Source organism: Ammodytes marinus (genome assembly GCF_949987685.1).
Source record: "Ammodytes marinus genome assembly, chromosome: 5".
Taxonomy (NCBI): Eukaryota; Metazoa; Chordata; class Actinopteri; order Uranoscopiformes; family Ammodytidae; genus Ammodytes; species Ammodytes marinus.
In genome coordinates this window covers 11,028,673-11,046,478 of record NC_137234.1, presented here as the reverse complement: position 1 = coordinate 11,046,478, position 17,806 = coordinate 11,028,673, and the positions used below count along the sequence as shown (strand labels likewise).

The window sequence follows — 17,806 nt, the reverse complement described above, 5'->3', positions numbered from 1 at the left end:
GTATCATCTCCAATGTTACATTGAGTGTGTTAACATGCATTGCAGTGACATGCTCACAATCTGGTTTTTGCAGTATCCTCATCCTGGTGATGTTTTTTCTATGTAAACACCATGTCTTCGTTTCAAAACTGGGATAAGCCCTTATCTAATGCCCTAGTACTGTGATTGTGAATAAACTAAATTGGGTTCATCCTCACCTGCTGAGAAAACACAGTCGGTACAGAAATGACTGATTGGTTCAAATGATGTAAAAAAGAAAATCAAAGACGCCGCTTGACCCGCACAATGTGCTGCAACACAAAATGAATGTGTTTATGAAAACATGTTCCTCCGACTGAGGCTGCGAGAGACAAACCCAGTTGAACATGTACCACTTCAATATCATGATACAATCCAAGTAAATGTATGTACATGTAGTTATTGTATGCTTAGCTGAAAAGCCTTAGGTAATAACAGAAGATGTGGAGGCAGGAAACCTTGAAACAAACACTGGTTAAAATGAACTCTAAATCATCTTGAAAGCATTATTTGTTTCCGTATTCAAAGCTACAGAATGGCTTTAGCACCTGGTCTATTTTTATTCCTCTCAGGTCCCATCAGGAAATACCCAGCCGACCTCAAAGTCAAGTTCCCAGAAACCACTGCTCTGGCGGGGCAGAATATCACCTTGGAATGCTTCGCTTTGGGGAAGTAAGTGTGAGAGACCTCTGGATACCTCCACTGGATATAGAGTTTTTACATAAAGATTTCATGCAATTCTGCTGTCGACCAGAGAGCCACAACATTTCAAGGTTCAAATGTCATTAAGGGTCTCAAAGAAAACTCATTCTGATTCATTTTAGATGTGATCATAAGAATCATAAGATTTAAATATCAGTACAGTAACACATCTCGACTATTGACAACTCAAATACAACATTTTTAAGTTAAAGGGATTTATTAATCAGTTCATCCTTGATGCGTGGTGAAATGATGTTTACTGTAGCTCAGACTGCCTCTGATTCACTGGCCTAAATGATTCATTAAGCGTGTTTCAGAATGATGATGACTTGAGTGCAGTGATGGTTGTGCATAACAAGTCGAGAGCCTTGTCTTGTGTATTCATTTTATTTTCTGCCTGCTCTTCCCAGCCCCGTCCCTGAGATCCGCTGGAAGAAGAAGGACGGACAGCTGCCGCCCAATCACGAGGTGGGGATGGAGGGGGCTCACCTGCACCTGTACAACGTGCAGCCTAAAGACGGGGGAACCTATCAGTGTGAAGCAGTCAACTCCAGAGGAAAGGACTACCACGCCGCACTGGTGTCTGTAGAAGGTATGAAGTACGCTGTATGTTTTGTGTCAGCCATCTTCTTTGAAAACACATTAAAGAGAATATACAGTACACATTCATTAGATATATGTTTTACTATGTCTTTATCAGCTGCCAATCATCCCTTTTTATCTGCCGAGCACACATTATGGGGTACCAGGCCTTTGTTCTCATCCGTATCTACGTATATCTACGTGTGTGTGTGTCTATATATATATATATATATATATATTTTATAGATCTAACGCATACTGTAATGCCTGCAATGTATCACTGATGTCATACTGTATATTATTCGGCAGCTTTGTAGTTTTCATATATATTTTTCAAACACTCTAACTGATTGTTTTTGCTCTGTTGCAGCTTTCCCCGAGTGGACGGAGCACATCAGCAGCACAGAGAAAGACCTCAGCAGCGATTACACCATGTCCTGCAAAGCCAGTGGCAAACCTAAACCGACCATCCGCTGGCTGCAAAATGGAGAACTGGTAACATTCAAACTCATAAACCCTATTGCCCTATAACTGAGTAAAATGTACTATAGCTTTAACTTGGAGAGCCCCCATTGGCAGCTCTGCGAGGTCTCTAAGAACCTGCTCGCAGTGCAACCCAGGGTTATTGCAGTCGCGCAGCAGTGACAGGAAACTGGCACTGCGGGTATACATCGCGTCAGGGAAAAGTATAGCTGTTATTATTGAGCAGGTGCCAGCATGGGCCTTGTATCCCTCCATAGAAAACAACTGTCAACATGCCAGGAGAGTAGCAGCTAGTGACAGTAGAGTGGGAGTTTGTTTGAGTTCATGCTGCCGGATACATCATTTTACATTATTAAAGGCGGTGTCAGCAATTCTGCAGATAGCTTGTTGTCAAAATCACTTTTGCTTTGTAATTCAATCTGAACTGTATGAAAATGGCATAATGCATCAAGTGAATAATTGACAATCACACACTTGCCACAGATTGACAGAAGAGAGATGAGGTTCAGCAGCCTGGCGTTTGAGGATTCAGGGATGTACCAGTGCATAGCAGAGAATCGCCACGGAGTCATTTATGCCAACGCGGAGCTGCGGGTGTTTGGTGAGTCACATTTTGGCTGTAGCCGCCGGCAGCACAAATGGCTGCATAAGAGCTTTTTGAAAGGTCATGTATGAAGTCGACTTAATTTGAGCATCAGAATTGTTCTTCCCCGAAAATTGAGTTTTGGTGATTCCACATAGCACGCATAATATGCTGGATCATCACGCTACAAATGCAATGAATGCTAAATGTGTCATACATGTATGCATGCCGGCAGTCGATGCATATTCTACTAAGTTTTGTGATGAATAATCCATATTGTCCTCGCTCAGCCTGCGCTCCCACGTTTGAACACAACCCAGTGAAGAGGGTCATGGCGGCTAGAAACGGCCGGGTGGTGATCGAGTGTCGACCCAAAGCCGCTCCCAAGCCCAACTTCTCCTGGAGCAAAGACACTGAGCTGCTTTTCAACTCCACCAGGTGAGCGCTCTCTCAATGAGATGGCACACTTCTCAGAGTTTTTCTGTTGAAGTATTTAATGTAAATATTCAACAATCTTTGCCATATTAACACAAGTATATGAGAATATCTCGAAATTTTAAAGGGCATCTACTAGTCGAGTCGATGTCCTCTTGATTTCCAAGTCAAAAAGCATAGTGATTTGGGGGATGTAAAAAAAAACTCAATATCGCCTCAATCTACTATACATGTCAGAAAAGTCGCTAGTGTTGTTGTTTTTGTCAGTGCACTGCTTTGCTGTCTGTCAGTGTTTGACATTAAGCTCATCAGGGTGGAAAGACTGGATGTGTAAACCCCTGCTTCTTGCTCCTCATTGACAAAACAAGCCCTAATCTGTGCGCTCTAAACCCCCTCCCCCCTTCCATAGAGGGACCAACATAGAGGAGGAGCAGTGGCCAAATTACCATGCTGATAGTCCTCCTAATACTTTCTCTATGGTGGCTGTCTGCGTGAGGGAGGGGGGAGTGTAGTAGTGACGGGGGCAGCTGGCACCACGCTATTTGCCATGCATGAATATGAAATATGAAATATGCAAATCAAACATTGCCACCTTGCCTGTAGCGCAATTTCATGTTGCATCACGCTGAGTAGTTTCAAGTTCACAGACTTTTCTTTATTTATTAAGGAACCAGCAAACATCTACAGTACCCCAGTCATTTTGCATCATCCACATATCCATGGATTAACATACGCTGGACTTTTGACCTTCATGTGTTGCTGAATATTTTATTTTATCATGTAGCTCTTCTATCGTCAGTGTGTGAAGATATAATTCAGTTTTTTTTCCCTCAGGGTTTTTATCTTAGAGGATGGGAGCCTGGAGATCCTCAATGTGACGCGCGCAGATGAAGGAAGGTACACCTGCTTCGCCGAGAATGACCGGGGCAAGGCCAACAGCACGGGCTCTCTGCTGGTTACAGGCAAGTTCCAGCTAATTAAAAAAGATTTATGAATAACTCTCTTAATATTTCTGTTTTTGGTAATGTTTCCAGGGCAGTTGGGGTTGCATTGACTAATGGTCAGCTCTTCAATGGCCATCATTACCGTCAGTCTCAGTAGCACCAAAACACTCCCGACCTCCACATGACTTGAATGAACAGAGTGACAGAATACAGGCCACTGGTGGATATTCAGTCACTCTCCCAAGGGCAGAGGCGAGAATGGGGGGATTGCTTTAGATCAGACGTGACGAGACAGGGGCCCAGTTCTCACACTGCTCCATGAAAGATAATTAGAGGAGACTAGAGTTATGGACCTGCTGAGATAGTTTGATTGAGCAGGAAATGATAATATGGCGATGAGTTCTTTTTTCCTTGTCATTTCTTTTCCCCAGACATGCGATCTCAGCAGTCACAAATATATTAATTTTTTTTTTACAGTTGATCTCCATTGGTGCCTGGTGTACAGCTCTCTTCTGCCCTCTTCTGGACACATGTGCATATTGAACAATTTCCAGCTATTTCATAATAACAGCCTACACTCACCCACCGCCTATAATAGATCCATCAAGTCACGTCAATTTGATTTATTCAGTCCAATATTAAAAATGTGCGGAAGGGAGCTATTCTGTACAGCATCCAACACCCCCTGTCCTCAGATCCTTGATTCACTCTTGATTCACTTAATGGGGAAAAAAAACTAGAAGCAACCCTCATCCTTCTGTCTTTTCCCCCCAGAGTCCACCAAGATCACCTTGGCACCGTCCAACTCTGACGTTAAAGTGGGTGAGAACAGCTGGATGCAGTGTGCCGCGTCTCATGACCCCTCTCTAGACATCACCTTCATCTGGTCCCTGGATGGCCGGGTCATCGACCTACACAAGGAGAGCCTGCATTATGAGCGCACCCCGGTGAGACCTCGGTTGATTTACTATTTCAAAGAAAAATCAAGCTTCAAAATAACACACGCTTTGCTTGATTCGCTCTTAACTTGCTACCACTGCAAAAAATCTCTGCTCTAACCTGGAATTCATCCACATCAAATCATATTTGAGGTCGAGTGGGTTGATGTCTGTTGTATTTTTATAGAAATACCTAAACTGGAAAAGTACAGGCTGCATCAAAATTAATACGATTTTAAAAGCCATTGACATTCCTTCCCTGAGTGGAGTGAATAGTGCATTGTATATCAGTTTAATAACAATTTCAGCTTACATCCATTATTGTTGACATGACATATACTCTATCGCTGTAGTGCAGCTCTAACTGTAAGTTAGCGGTTAGCATTTGTTTATCTGCCCGCTAGGCAAACGGCATGTTATGGATTTGATTGATGATAACCACACTTTTATACACAAGGGGTTATTTTCCAATCGTAAAAAAATATGGTCACGTTCCACCTAATACCGTTTATGTGGTATTGGCGAGTTCAATGCAGCCGTGTATTTTTAAAGTAGATTTCCGTGATGGTTTTACCTTTCCACAGTGCCGAGAGTGCTGACCGGCGCAAACACTGTGTGGAGCTTGACATTTCTTTACAGGAAGAGGTGACAGGCCCTTTAGCTGAATCCCATGTCCACTTCACCTAATTGGGTGCTCAGGTTGGATATGTCAGTCCCTCAGCATTACTTTAGTTTTCTCCTTCTCAAATTTTTTAAGCTGAGTTTCAGGCGTACTGGGAAAAATATCCGGCATGATAATTTTGCTTTGACAAAAACACACAGCGGGGGAAAGCCCTGCCTCATGATGTTTGATGTTTTTGCTCAGTCCTCCTCACTAAACTGTTTTATGATGTGTTGTTTTGTGCAGAACGGAAGCTCAAACGGCGAGCTGCTGATTAAGAGCACCCAGCTGAAGCACGCTGGACGCTACACCTGCACCGCACAGACCCCCATTGATAACGTTACCGCCTCTGCCCACCTGGTTGTCAGGGGTGAGTCATCAGTGTTGCAATAACAATACACATATTCATACAGTCGCATAAATAAAAGGCTCTTCAAAAAAATATTTTTGTCAATCACTTCTCACTGGAAGCGGTGGGAAGTTTTTGGTTATTTTACATGATTTCTGTATTCTTTTTGTTTTGGACTCTTGGCTCTTCTCACTGGTTTGAAGTAAGCAGGATTCAGTTATAATAATATAATCAGGATTAGGTCCAAAAGTGATGACAAACATGGTGGATTGTTTATACTGTGAGTACCGTCAGTCAAATTTAATTTAAATGTCCACACAGTACTAATGAAATAGATACGATTTTGAGTTTACTTTTAAACTTTGATGGTTTCTTATTTATGAATACTTAATGTTGTAGGAGAAATACTTGATATCTCCAAGCCAAGTCTTCAGGAAGTTAAACACTTTTAAATAATTCTGGAGCTCATCAGGCACATTTTACTCGTTAATGCCAGACGATTAATATACAGCTAGAAAGTGCACGTCTGTGTGCAAAGAGAGAGAAAGTATACAGAGAGAGAGAGAGAGAGAGAGAGAGAGAGAAAACACAAGTTCTGTATGTTCGCCGGTCCATGTTTGAAGAGAAGAAAATCTCTCCAAAGTAACCAGACCGTAGCCTTTTTTGCCAGATAATCTGTCAACCGCGAGACTGCTAGAAAAAAAAGAGAAAGCGAGAGAAGGAGAAAAGCACTTGAAAAAGTTATGGATGGAAATGCTTTGAGTTCCCTACAGCAGAAACACGGAGGACACTAACTATCTACTACTGCCACCCAGAAAAGTTCAGCCTATCTCACTTTCAGGCTGCCTGCTGGATGATGCAAAGATGATGCACTGAAGCTGGTGCCTGCATTACATTGTTTGACTATACTGTATGTTGGCATGTTGCAAATGAGGTTTCCCCCCCCAAAAAAAACTGCCCAGCCAGGCAGAACAACTTGGAAAATTGGAAAAAAGTTGTTTTGATTTTGGAGGAAAGTTTTTGGTTTTAATAACAAGCTATTTCTATGGTCGCATTGTTAGAAACAGTAGCGTATTTGATTCAACTGAATGAAACGAACTAGTGCCAGTGTATTGAATGGAGACACAGTTGCCACTTGTCTTCTTTATAAAGATGCACTTTTTATAGAGTAGAGAGAGAGAGAGCTCTTGGCTTCATGGCAGCCCTGGTGTCATCATAGACTTCTATCTTTCACCACACTAGTTTTGATACAGTGAGTGCTGCTGCTGATTTCAGTGCTTGTTCTCCAGCCACATACAGATATCAACAAGCCCTTTGCCAAAAGCTATTTACTGTATTTTTTCACCTCCTGGGTGATTCATCAGTCTTTGTTTTCACCCCTCCATACTTCCCGATGAGTGAGAGCTTGCCTTACAGCCCTTCCCTCTCGGGTCTTGAAAACAGTCGCAGTGTCTATGGACAAAGGGGCCTCTTCAGAGAAAGGAACCCAAGAACTCTGGCAGTGATTTGGTTTGCCAGTGATCCCTGGGTGTGCTGCCACCCCTGCTGCTTTACTGAGCAGGTGTTGACAGACGGCCAGGTGAACGCGCATGCGGCGGCTGGCTGTGTGTGTGACGTCTGAAAACACACAGTCCCTGGGCCCGCTCTTAACGGAGTGCCAAAATGCCAGCAGTCCGGGGGCGCGCTGAAGGGAGAGGGATGAAAGACAGCCATTTATTACGGCAGATTGAGGAAGCGAGATCTGCTACAGGAGATTGTCAGAGCTAAAAACAAAAAAAAAACAGTCAGCTCTGCACCTGTAGTTTGTTATGAGTTGGGATTTGAGATGAGGGAGAAGAGCTGTTGCTGTTTTCATATGACGGGCGTGTGTGTGTTATTGTAGCCTTATGTTACAAGTCTTGCCTGGAACGGTGTTGAAATGTGGCTGTGTTACTGTAAGTGTCTTGTGAATCCGGAAAACTGAAACTTTTTTTCTAAAATGTTGTTCTTGGGATACAGTAGATCAGCTAGTACAAAACACAGAAGCTTATCAGTTCAAACACTTTGTGCTGTGCATCCATATACAGTATATGTGTTGCTCAGACACTTAAAAGCTTTCGTCCCTTATACTGTACATTGAATTGTGAAAGAAATACCTTCCTCTCCTGACTTGAAAGGAGAGAGGAAGCTTAAGGACTGTCCAACTTTGGCTGTCTAATCGCCTTACTTGTCTCGGCTCATATTCACCACTTGGAAAAAAGTAAATCCTGGCTGATTTTCTGAGGCTGTGGGTTGGGAGACTAACCCTGACACAGTCTGGGTTTTCTATTAGGCCATTTGTTATGTTCCAAAGGAAAACCAAAGGGGGCAGGAGCACCAAGAGAAAACATTGGATTCAAAAAGCTTTTGCTTAAGCTGTAGTTCATACAATGTCAATGGGCTCCAAGCTCCAATGCGTTAATATGTCTATCTGTCCTTGCTGATGTCTTCTTAAAAGAAGGCACTATAAAGGAAAAGCAAATGTAAGGGCTTTGGGCTGCTGTGCATATGCATCAAACAGTGATGGTTTTTGGAGAGGGTTGTTGAAGCGTAAAGTTGTTTTAGGATCTCGGGGCCTTTGCAAAGAATTTCCCCATGAGCTTGAATGAAGATGAAGCTCTTTCTATAATGTAATATCCTCTTTCTCTCTGTCTACAGTTTGTGAGCGAGTAGGACTTTCAGTATCTTAACGCTGATGCCGGACATAGTCACCAATTTCAACCCGAGTGTGCGGCCGTACTTGTATTCAGACATCATAGAACACTATTTAACTCTCTTATTCTTCTCTCTGCCCCAGGTCCCCCCGGCGCCCCAGGTGGAGTGCGAGTGATGAACAAATCGGACAAGAATGTAACGTTGCAATGGAGCCGGGGAGCAGACAACCACAGCCCCATCTCCAAATATACCATCCAGTACAGGGACTCCTTCTCAAAGGATGTCTGGAAGAATGCCACTACATGTGAGAAATCCAGTCGGTCAAATAAACACTACCGCTTTTAATGCTGAGTTGGCCCTGGTGCTATGATACTTTGGCTCATGCCACATAGTGTTACTGAAGGCCTACATGGTGGTTAATGTGTCCTAAAGATGGCTACAATGTAATTTAGCTATACCTCCATGACTCAAAACACAGGAACGGAATCTAAAAATGTAACTTCATTGTTGTTTTAAGGATATTTTAGTTAAATTGTGGGACATCACACAACCTTTGCGGTGTACTGTTTAGACATACTGGGATATGGCCCTTAAAATGTTGGCATTTTAGATTGAAATCTGTGCATTTCTCTCCTAGCTCCGGTAGATGTGGAAGGGAATACAGAGATGGCCACAGTGGTGGATTTGTTTCCCTGGGTGGAGTATGAGTTCAGGGTGATTGCCACCAACCTTCTGGGGACAGGAGATCCAAGCAGCCCGTCACCTAAAGAAATAACCCTGCAATCAGGTATGAGCATGTCCCTCGCTTTGGGTTAACATTCAGTAAATAGTTTTATATGGGAGGGAGACTAAAAGGTCATGGAAATGTGATCCTGCAGTCCAGCTTTGCATCGGGATATTTATTCTTCATTATTCAATTATAGCACTGTTTACTTGTGTTAAGTATCGCTGTCGAAATGAGTCAGCAGAAATTTCGTCATCCCGTACTTCCTACAGCGAAAGCAATGCCGCCAAACTCACCACAAAAACCTCTACAAATGAGCACTTTGCTGAAACTGTATATTGAAATTCAATTATAAAAATGGAAATCACAGGTCTACAGAGACTGTAAGAAAATAATCATCATAAGAGCGGGAGCTACTAGACCTAAGGCAAAACAAAGAGAACGTTTGCCTCTCTGTCTCCTTTAGTGGCAAGATTCCCACATTGACGTTAAGGTGTTGCATTTGGCGCAGGAGAAAACCATTGAGAATGCATTCAGTGCTGCTGCTGCCGGGGATAGGTTACAGCCTGTGTGGGTTGGCGTTGTTTGTGTGGATTCTAAACATGTGGTTTCATGAGTTTTGCCGTTGCTCTCTCATTGTAGTTCCTGTGGTGGCGCCCTCAGATGTCGGCGGGGGTGGAGGGACTAGCAGAGAACTGACCATCACGTGGACGGTAGGTCTGGACTCACCACAAAGGAGAGAAATGGTCATAAGCTCATGTAAAATGTTAACGGAAAGAAGAAATGCTGTGATCTTCACTTAAGCGTATTTTAAGTGAAGGAAATTATTTTCAGTTTGAAACAATTCTAATAACCTTAAATTAAATTTTTACATTAACAAAGAGAATGGATAGCCTCACACTCATGACTCCAATGCATTTATTTCACCTTAAAAAAGATCAACGTGTTTGACAAAACTGTACAGAAAGACCCCTTAATGCAGTATGCAAATTCACACAACTTAAGAGAGAACTGTCACACTTGAGGAAAACACATTACAGAATTTACAGAGGAAATGAATAGCGACCGTTGGATCATCGCATACATTTTTATCACCGGAGAACCATCGCAACATAAATCATTGAGTGGACTGCAACATTATGCTCTGTTTCCCCCTTTGCAACCGTTTATTATAATTCAATTAGATCTCATGGGTAAAAAACCGTTTGCTTGGCTGAATCATGGTCGTCCGATTCCCAAGCGGGAAGCATTGGAGGATGAGGTGATGTTTCAGAGGTCAGCGGTGCTTAATCAGACATGTCTTACTGGACATATGGTGTGGCAAAAAAGCCAGAGTGCCAGAAAAAGAAATGAGGCGTGAGGACGGACGGATCGAGAGGGCCAGCCGGAAAAAGAAAGAATCGCTCATAGAATGCACTCATGTTACATCTTGCTATAAATCCTAGTAGGCTACAGGATAAGTGCATGATGCATGAATAGAGTAGAATTCAGACTGGATTAAGAATTTGTTTCACACTACGGACATGCAGTACTGAGAAATGTGTTGGATAAAAATGTTCTCCAATTAACGTAGCTGTATTTTTTTTTTCTGTCACCAGCCTGTACAGCCGCAGTACTTCTATGGGCCTAACTTTGGTTACATTGTGGCCTTTAAACCACAAGACGGACTCGAGTGGAGTAAAGTGACATTAGCCGACCCCCAGGCCAAGCGCTATGTCCACAAAAGCCCCTCCATCCCTCCACTGACAGCGTTCCAGGTCAAAGTCAAAGCGTTTAACGGGGAAGGAGAGGGTCCCTTCAGCCTGACAGCCGTCATTTATTCTGCACAGGATGGTAAGCACCCAAGAGATTTGCAGCTCTCATCAACAGTGAAGCACAGGAAGGGAAAATGTGTCAAAGTGAACTGAAAACGATGTCACAGATAAACCTAGTCCTGTTTTCTCAATATCACAGAGAGAATGAGTAATTCAACAATATGCCAACACTCTGTTATACCAATCTGTCAATGTCAGCTACTTAGTACTATCATGGTTTTTGAATGGAGTCGGACCCATTTATTAGGAGCTATAATGTATAGTCATGAGGAATTTTAATACCCCTTGAAAGTGAACCCATCTCTTCCCCTCTCGCTCTCTTGCCGTGCGAGGGGGATTATCATGATCTATGTAGCATGAACCAGAAAGCTGATAATTCGCCCAAAGATGCAAAGCATTTAGCCTAGTTATTAACTTCCACTGACAGACAGTTGAGATAACTACTGGCATCCCAGACATGGCGGGTTACAGAGATGCCCCGTTGCCAAGGAAACCCACATTGGGGGAAACCTTGCCGTTTGAGTTCATAGCTAAGCTGGCAAGTGACTGTGCCATCAACGGGGTGTGATCGTTGGTATATGTGTCAACGCTGGATATGCTTAATTGTTTTTGTGCATTTGTTTTCTGTGTTCAACACAACGACAGTATGTGATTGGCTGTTGGTTCAAGGCCCAGTGTGACAATATAGCATTCAAGGACAGTTTCCTGGCAGATGCAGCCTAAACACAGTCTACAAGCGGACCATAAGTCATGGAACCATGTCCAATAAAGAGATGTGGGCCAAGAGAGATTTCTGTCACCTCACTCGTTCCGTACAGTGATTCATTCACATTAGTGAAATAATGCGTACGCACCACAGAGAGAGAAATTGCATTAGTAAAGCCAATAGACACAGACAGGGAAACGCTGCATAGTTTATGGTCATGGTAATGGATCCATTAGGCTGTATGGTGCACAGGTCCATATCAAACGTAATGTATTCATACATTTAGACACATTTTAACGTTGGCGTTTTTGCGTGTGCAATTTAGAAATCACCTCTGAAGGACATTTCCTTGAAAGTGGTTCCCTTACTGTAACCTTTTTACCAAACAGCCCTCTGTTTCCTCCTCAGCTCCATCTGAAGCGCCTGCGAGTGTTGACAGCAGAGCGCTCTCTGCCACAGAGGCCATTGTGTGGTGGCTGCCGCTCTCGCAGGGAAACTTAGACGGTTACCAGGTGAGTAACATTTTTTACTGAGGCCTGCTGGTAGAAAAAAAAAATTAACTATGTACGGCATTATACACTTTGGGTCATTAAGCCGTTAAAAAAGAGAGAAGAAAAGATTTAAGTATTTAGTTTAAACTGATGGATTTAGACAGCACATCAAAATTAAGTTGCGTCATAAGTCATATGTCTTTGTCATTCAATGTCCCACTTAAAGCAATACTATGAACATGTTGCTTTGCCTTGGATATGAAATAAAGCTTAGCCAAATTTGATTTTTTATTGTTTTTCAAATTCTGAAAACCACTACCTACTTTTATTCCTGCTAAATTCTACAAGTTAGTTTTGTATCTATCTTAAGTTTACTTACCGTATTTACTTGTCCTTTGCCTTTTATGCCTTTTATGGCATAATTAAGGTTTGTACAGCAGCCAGGTTTTATGGATCACCAGCTTTCACCTCTGTCCCTGTTGTGTCCTATAGGTGAAGTACTGGAAGTATCAGGAGGACAGTGAAGGCGGGGCCCAGAGGGTGACGGTACCTGGCAGGGAGAACCACACCAGGCTGGAGGGCATGAAGCCAGACTCCCTGTACCTGCTTGAGATCCGGGGCTACAACTCTGCAGGATACGGCCCCGCCAGCGAACGCCTCCAGATCCGCACCAAGAAATCACGTATGTCGTACAGTATTGACCACTAGGGATCTGCATGGAAAACAACATGTATCTCATAGCTATGTGTAGCCTTTATGTTCATGCGTGTTATCTTGATATCATTTTTATTCATTATGTTTTTTTTGTGTCTTTCACCAGCTCCAAGTCAACCGCCCAAATTTATTGGTCAAAAGTTAAAGGGCCAGTCGGTAAATATTGCCTGGGAACCCGTGGAACCACTGCCTAACGAGGCATCGATAGACGGTTACAAAGTGAGTCGAGTTACAGTTTTGCTTTCATATATTTATAATCTTTCTGAAGTGGAACCGCAGCTTTTCATTTGTACCTTGTATGTGCGAATCCCTAGGTGCTGTACAGGCAGCAGGGCCACTCCACAGGCACGCTGTACACAACCAGTAGACGGTACATAGACCTGCCCCTGCCCGCCGATGGCAACTATGTGGTGGAGGTCCGGGCACACACAGAGGGGGGAGACGGGGCTGTGGCAAAAATCCACATTACAGGTAACAGTAACAGAGTACTTTGTCAAAGTTGAAAAAGTTGCCAATTTAGTAGAGTGAGTCTTTCTTTCCCATCACCATTATGTTTTCCGTTGGATTATGAACACTAATATCAAATTTCCGACTAAGAATAATCTCTTCTGATAAATATTTCTGTATTGCATCTTCACCCACATCATTAGAATAGAAAGAAAGAAAGAAAGAAAGAAAGAAAGAAAGAAAGAAAGAAAGAAAGAAAGAAAGAAAGAAAGAAAGAAAGAAAGAAAGAAAGAAAGAAAGAAAGAAAGAAAGAAAGAAAGAAAGAAAGAAAGAAAGCCTTCGGTTATCAAATCATACTCAAAAATCCATAGTGCTCAGGTGACACTCTGTGACCGTACACTCCCGGCCTGCCATTTGCTAGGGAGATTATGCCAGGTTCAAAGTTGGGTGGCGAGTTATCATTTGTCACAGCTACAGGGTTCCCATGGGCCAGCACAGAGCTGTCACTTGGGGTTTCATACCTTAGATTGCAGGGCTGAGATGGGAAACTTTACGGCCCGTGACTAAAGCCTTGATAGCCCGCTGACTTGATCCCCTGACTGGCTGATGGACTGACAGGTATAGGCTGACTGGATAGAGTGGCCCCCGTAAGCCTCTGTAATTGATCTTGATGAGTAGAGGAAACCCCTCCCAGTGTGTTTCCTTATCCCTTATCGTTCAGTCCAGGCCCACCTGACAGCTTGATTTCACAGACCCCGGGAATTTAAGCCGTTTGGGGATTTTCAAATGCGGGGCAGTGACAAATGGTAGGGGCATTTAAGGTGATCTCCGCACACAGATGGGGTATAATATGACACTTCACGCACCAAATATGGTCCTTTGTTTGATGGATGAGAGCTGGACACTCAATGGATATTTTTCTTTCTTTCAGTCAGTCCATTTTCTTTTTTCACAAAACTGACCTTCATCTCTGTGTGTCTCTCAGGTGGAGGTGTCATGGCCGCCCAGTCTCTCAGCGTACTCTCCCTGCTCCTGGTGGTGTCCCTCCTCTGTCTCAACCTCTGAATGTAGCGCCATCTTTGCCTTCACCTCGCGTGAAGGAGACTCTTTATGGTTGACGCCTGTATGGACTTTGGGACTCTTTCCACAAACGTTCGGTTCCACCCTATAACCCCTCTGGGACATCATATTCCAACTCTTCTCCCCCCTCACCCCTCCCCTTCTGGAATATGTTTGTGGAAATAGACACAGAAATGGAAATGGACTAAGACATCCCTCTTATTTATCCAGAGAAAGGAGTTCTGTCAACTTTTTAAATATGCCTTATAGAAACCACTGCACTTATCTTTCACAATAACTTGTTTTTAAAATCAAAGTGTGAACGTGCACAGGTTGGCAGTTGAGTCTTTTGACATGGTGAAGCCGACCTTTCCTACGTAGACAAAGACGCCGTTTGTTCAGAAACGTAGGCTCCATTTGATCCGTGATGTTTTGAAAAAGCCTCTCCTACAGTGCATTCCATAGTGGAAGGTAAACAAGTAGCTGTGAAGGATAAGTGCACACGTTTATAAAATTGTCTTTATGTCTTTCTTTACTTGCAGTTAAGTGGCATTTTTTCTTCTATTTTTTTTTTTTTAAAGAAGCACACCCTTTGTTACAGAGATACAGTCAAAGCAAATCTCATACTTTTTTATTAACAAACATCATAGAGGACAAAGCAAAGTTTATGCCATGCTGAAATAATATATCCAATAATTTATATGTTTTTTTTCGATCTAATATACTATGGATGTTGTTTGAATATTTTTTTTTTCTTTTGCAATCAATCAATGCTTTTTTCCAAATCATAACATGAGCTCTATTAATAGAATGCCACTTTCAAACGTGTGTGCATGTAGACATTGTTACATGGAAGAAAGGTTTGAAATAGTTCACATGTGTGTGGGAGTTGTTGGCACATGGATCCATATTTGCTAAGCTGAATGTAAAAGCAAACCATAGGAACACGGAGTGAAACAAACAACATAGCAGACACGCAGTTTCAAAAACTGCAGAAAACAACATGCAAACAGTGGTTATTTTAACTGCTTGCCAACTTTTTGTTCATATTTTTACAGCTGTGCAACGTTCAAGGCTTTGCAATAACATCTTGGTCACAACTGAGACTGAAAACTGCTTAATGTTTGTGAACTAAACCTACAACTAAAAGAAAAAAAATACAAAAAAAAACCTTTGTTTTGACTGTATCATTAGGACCTCAGTGGTACCAGCTGGTGCTTTGTAAAGAATGTTTGCATTTTATTTAGTGTAAAACATTTCCATCTCATCTTTCTCGTTTTATGGCTTTGTGTGAGAGTCACTATTAACAGTTACGGTGAATGGTAGCGATGCTCATCATGCCCTTCAATAATTGTGCAATGTCTGATTCATCTGTGGGTACTTTATATTTTCTAATAAGACAACCTGTCTAGCTCCTTTAACGGTGATCTAGCCTATTTCGTTTTGTCACTATCTGGTCTAAATAGACGCATAAGCAAAAGCCATCCATGTCAGCGCTATGAGCCGACCCTAAGCTCATGACGTTGTATCCACTGCATTTATTTTTGTCTTTTTTATTAACATGGGATCAAAGATATATAAACATTATCAACTGTTGTTGTTCTCGTTTATGATTATTATATATTTGTATGTCATGACCAACATCTAGCTGGACAGTTTAAAAAAAAAGTTTTATTTCCCTCGAATCGGAGGAACAGATGCTGTGTTTTGAATTCCTCTCGGTTCACTTCTTGTGTGACCGATGCCGGCCATGCTTCTACATTGTGACTACTGTATATCAACATCCACCACAAAGTGCTTTTCCCAGTTTTCCTTCATGCGACAAATCATAAAAAGAGTTGCCAAAATGCATGAATGCCTTGAACTTTGACATTTTTTGGAACGAAAGCCGTGGCTCTACATTCTAACATGCATGACATTGGAAGTGAAAAAAGTGGCACATTGCTTTGCAACAAATTGCATTATATCAACTTCTCAACCTCTCAGCTCCATCTGAAATACATTCCATTCCTGAGTGACATCCCTTTACACCATAGACAGTGTAGATGTATAAGCCTAATATGTGCATTAGCTGCTAAGCTTCATTCAGCCAGTCATCTCATGTGAAGTCTTAGGGAGAGGATTTTTTTAGAGACTGACTAAAGGAATCTCACTCATTAATGTTTCGGAAAATGGTCCCTACAGTCTCGCGCACAATATTGGTGGGATTTGATAGCATCATGGTGGCAGTGGCGGCATGTTTGGCCGTTTGCTGGAAGTTCAGCACTTCGCTGGATATGAAAGGCACGTGTGAGGGATGAAACTGGAACCTCTCATTGGCTGGACAAGGAAAAATAAAAGTGTAGTTAACTATTAAAGTGCTCTGGTGTGTATTCTTGTTGGTTTGCAGTGACTTTTCTGACGTGCGAGTCTTGGGGCACAGTACTGAACAATGTGAGTTTACTGGAACCCGGGCCCAGCAGCAGATCCGGGTTCGATTCCCGCCCGCGGTCGATCTCTGCATGTCATTCCCTTCTCTGCCCCATTTCAACTCTGTCTCTTCAATCTATCAATAAAAGCATGAAAAATGCCAAATATATATATATAAAAATCCTCATGGGGCAACAGAAGTTACAAACAATAGCTTTTAAGTAAAAATATATTCTATACAGTATATGAACTGTTTCATCTCTGACATAACAAATAAGAAACTAGAGCGCCATTTATGATCCATGAGTACTTCTATTATCAACTCGTGCATTTTCCAAAAGTGTGTTTTCTTCCCACTTCTTCAAACCATGTCTGTCTCCAAGAAAGAGCTTTTTCATCAGCAGTACCAAATACATCAGATAGAGTGTTTCAATCTGTCCTCCATTATAGATAAGGTCAACTTTGTCAATATCTAGTTCTTTCAGGCAGAAACAGCTGTTGGGAGTCTTGTCCCCTATCAGATATCCAGCAGATGAAAAGCAGATTGATATCACTGCTCTTCATGGATTAGGTCAAAACCAAATGAATCAAGATTTTAGATTTCTTACGGAGCTTGAGGTCAGTGGAAATCAGCTCACGGAGAGAACAAAAGCCAGAGATAACTTGTTTTTACTTTTTCAATGGCTTATCACTCAAAGCATATGGCGTGTGTGATAGGTCTTTATCCCAGGTGGCTGTATTACACTCTCCCCAATACTCACAGTCATTGCTAACAATGAGGGCTACCTCTTGCTTCAGTCTAACTTCTCGTCCGGATGTTAAACAACATCATGTAGATATAATAGCTACTATTTCATTTTACAGTGATTGATAGGGGTTTGACCTGTTCTTCTGACCTCCTTGCGCATGTGTTTTTGCAGACAGGTGTGCAGTCCCAGGACTCATATCTTGCTATATTGTCTTTGTAAACCTACACCTGTTCTCTGACAGCACAGACAACACAAAACATACTTTAAAGTGGTGCACAGCAGACCAGAACCAGACTGCTTTTTTTTTTGCTGGGAGAGCTGAAAC

At 42.3% G+C, this 17,806-nt stretch overlaps 1 protein-coding gene across 3 annotated transcripts in view; it reads left to right on the top strand.

The window, feature by feature from the left end:
- Nucleotides 1-16,620, top strand: part of cntn1a (contactin 1a) — a 65,199-nt gene extending 48,579 nt beyond the window's left edge. For all 3 annotated transcript variants that reach the window (XM_080027090.1, XM_080027092.1, XM_080027091.1), the window contains exons 8-24: nucleotides 591-690; nucleotides 1,131-1,312; nucleotides 1,673-1,797; nucleotides 2,269-2,386; nucleotides 2,659-2,806; nucleotides 3,638-3,765; nucleotides 4,522-4,694; nucleotides 5,593-5,716; nucleotides 8,511-8,672; nucleotides 9,006-9,155; nucleotides 9,735-9,805; nucleotides 10,691-10,925; nucleotides 12,021-12,124; nucleotides 12,596-12,785; nucleotides 12,924-13,036; nucleotides 13,132-13,288; nucleotides 14,250-16,620. In XM_080027090.1, coding sequence (XP_079883216.1) covers nucleotides 591-690; nucleotides 1,131-1,312; nucleotides 1,673-1,797; nucleotides 2,269-2,386; nucleotides 2,659-2,806; nucleotides 3,638-3,765; nucleotides 4,522-4,694; nucleotides 5,593-5,716; nucleotides 8,511-8,672; nucleotides 9,006-9,155; nucleotides 9,735-9,805; nucleotides 10,691-10,925; nucleotides 12,021-12,124; nucleotides 12,596-12,785; nucleotides 12,924-13,036; nucleotides 13,132-13,288; nucleotides 14,250-14,329 — 2,360 coding nt within the window. In that variant the 3' untranslated portion in view covers nucleotides 14,330-16,620. The remainder of the gene's footprint in view (nucleotides 1-590; nucleotides 691-1,130; nucleotides 1,313-1,672; nucleotides 1,798-2,268; nucleotides 2,387-2,658; nucleotides 2,807-3,637; nucleotides 3,766-4,521; nucleotides 4,695-5,592; nucleotides 5,717-8,510; nucleotides 8,673-9,005; nucleotides 9,156-9,734; nucleotides 9,806-10,690; nucleotides 10,926-12,020; nucleotides 12,125-12,595; nucleotides 12,786-12,923; nucleotides 13,037-13,131; nucleotides 13,289-14,249) is intronic.
- The last annotated feature ends 1,186 nt before the right edge of the window (nucleotides 16,621-17,806 follow it).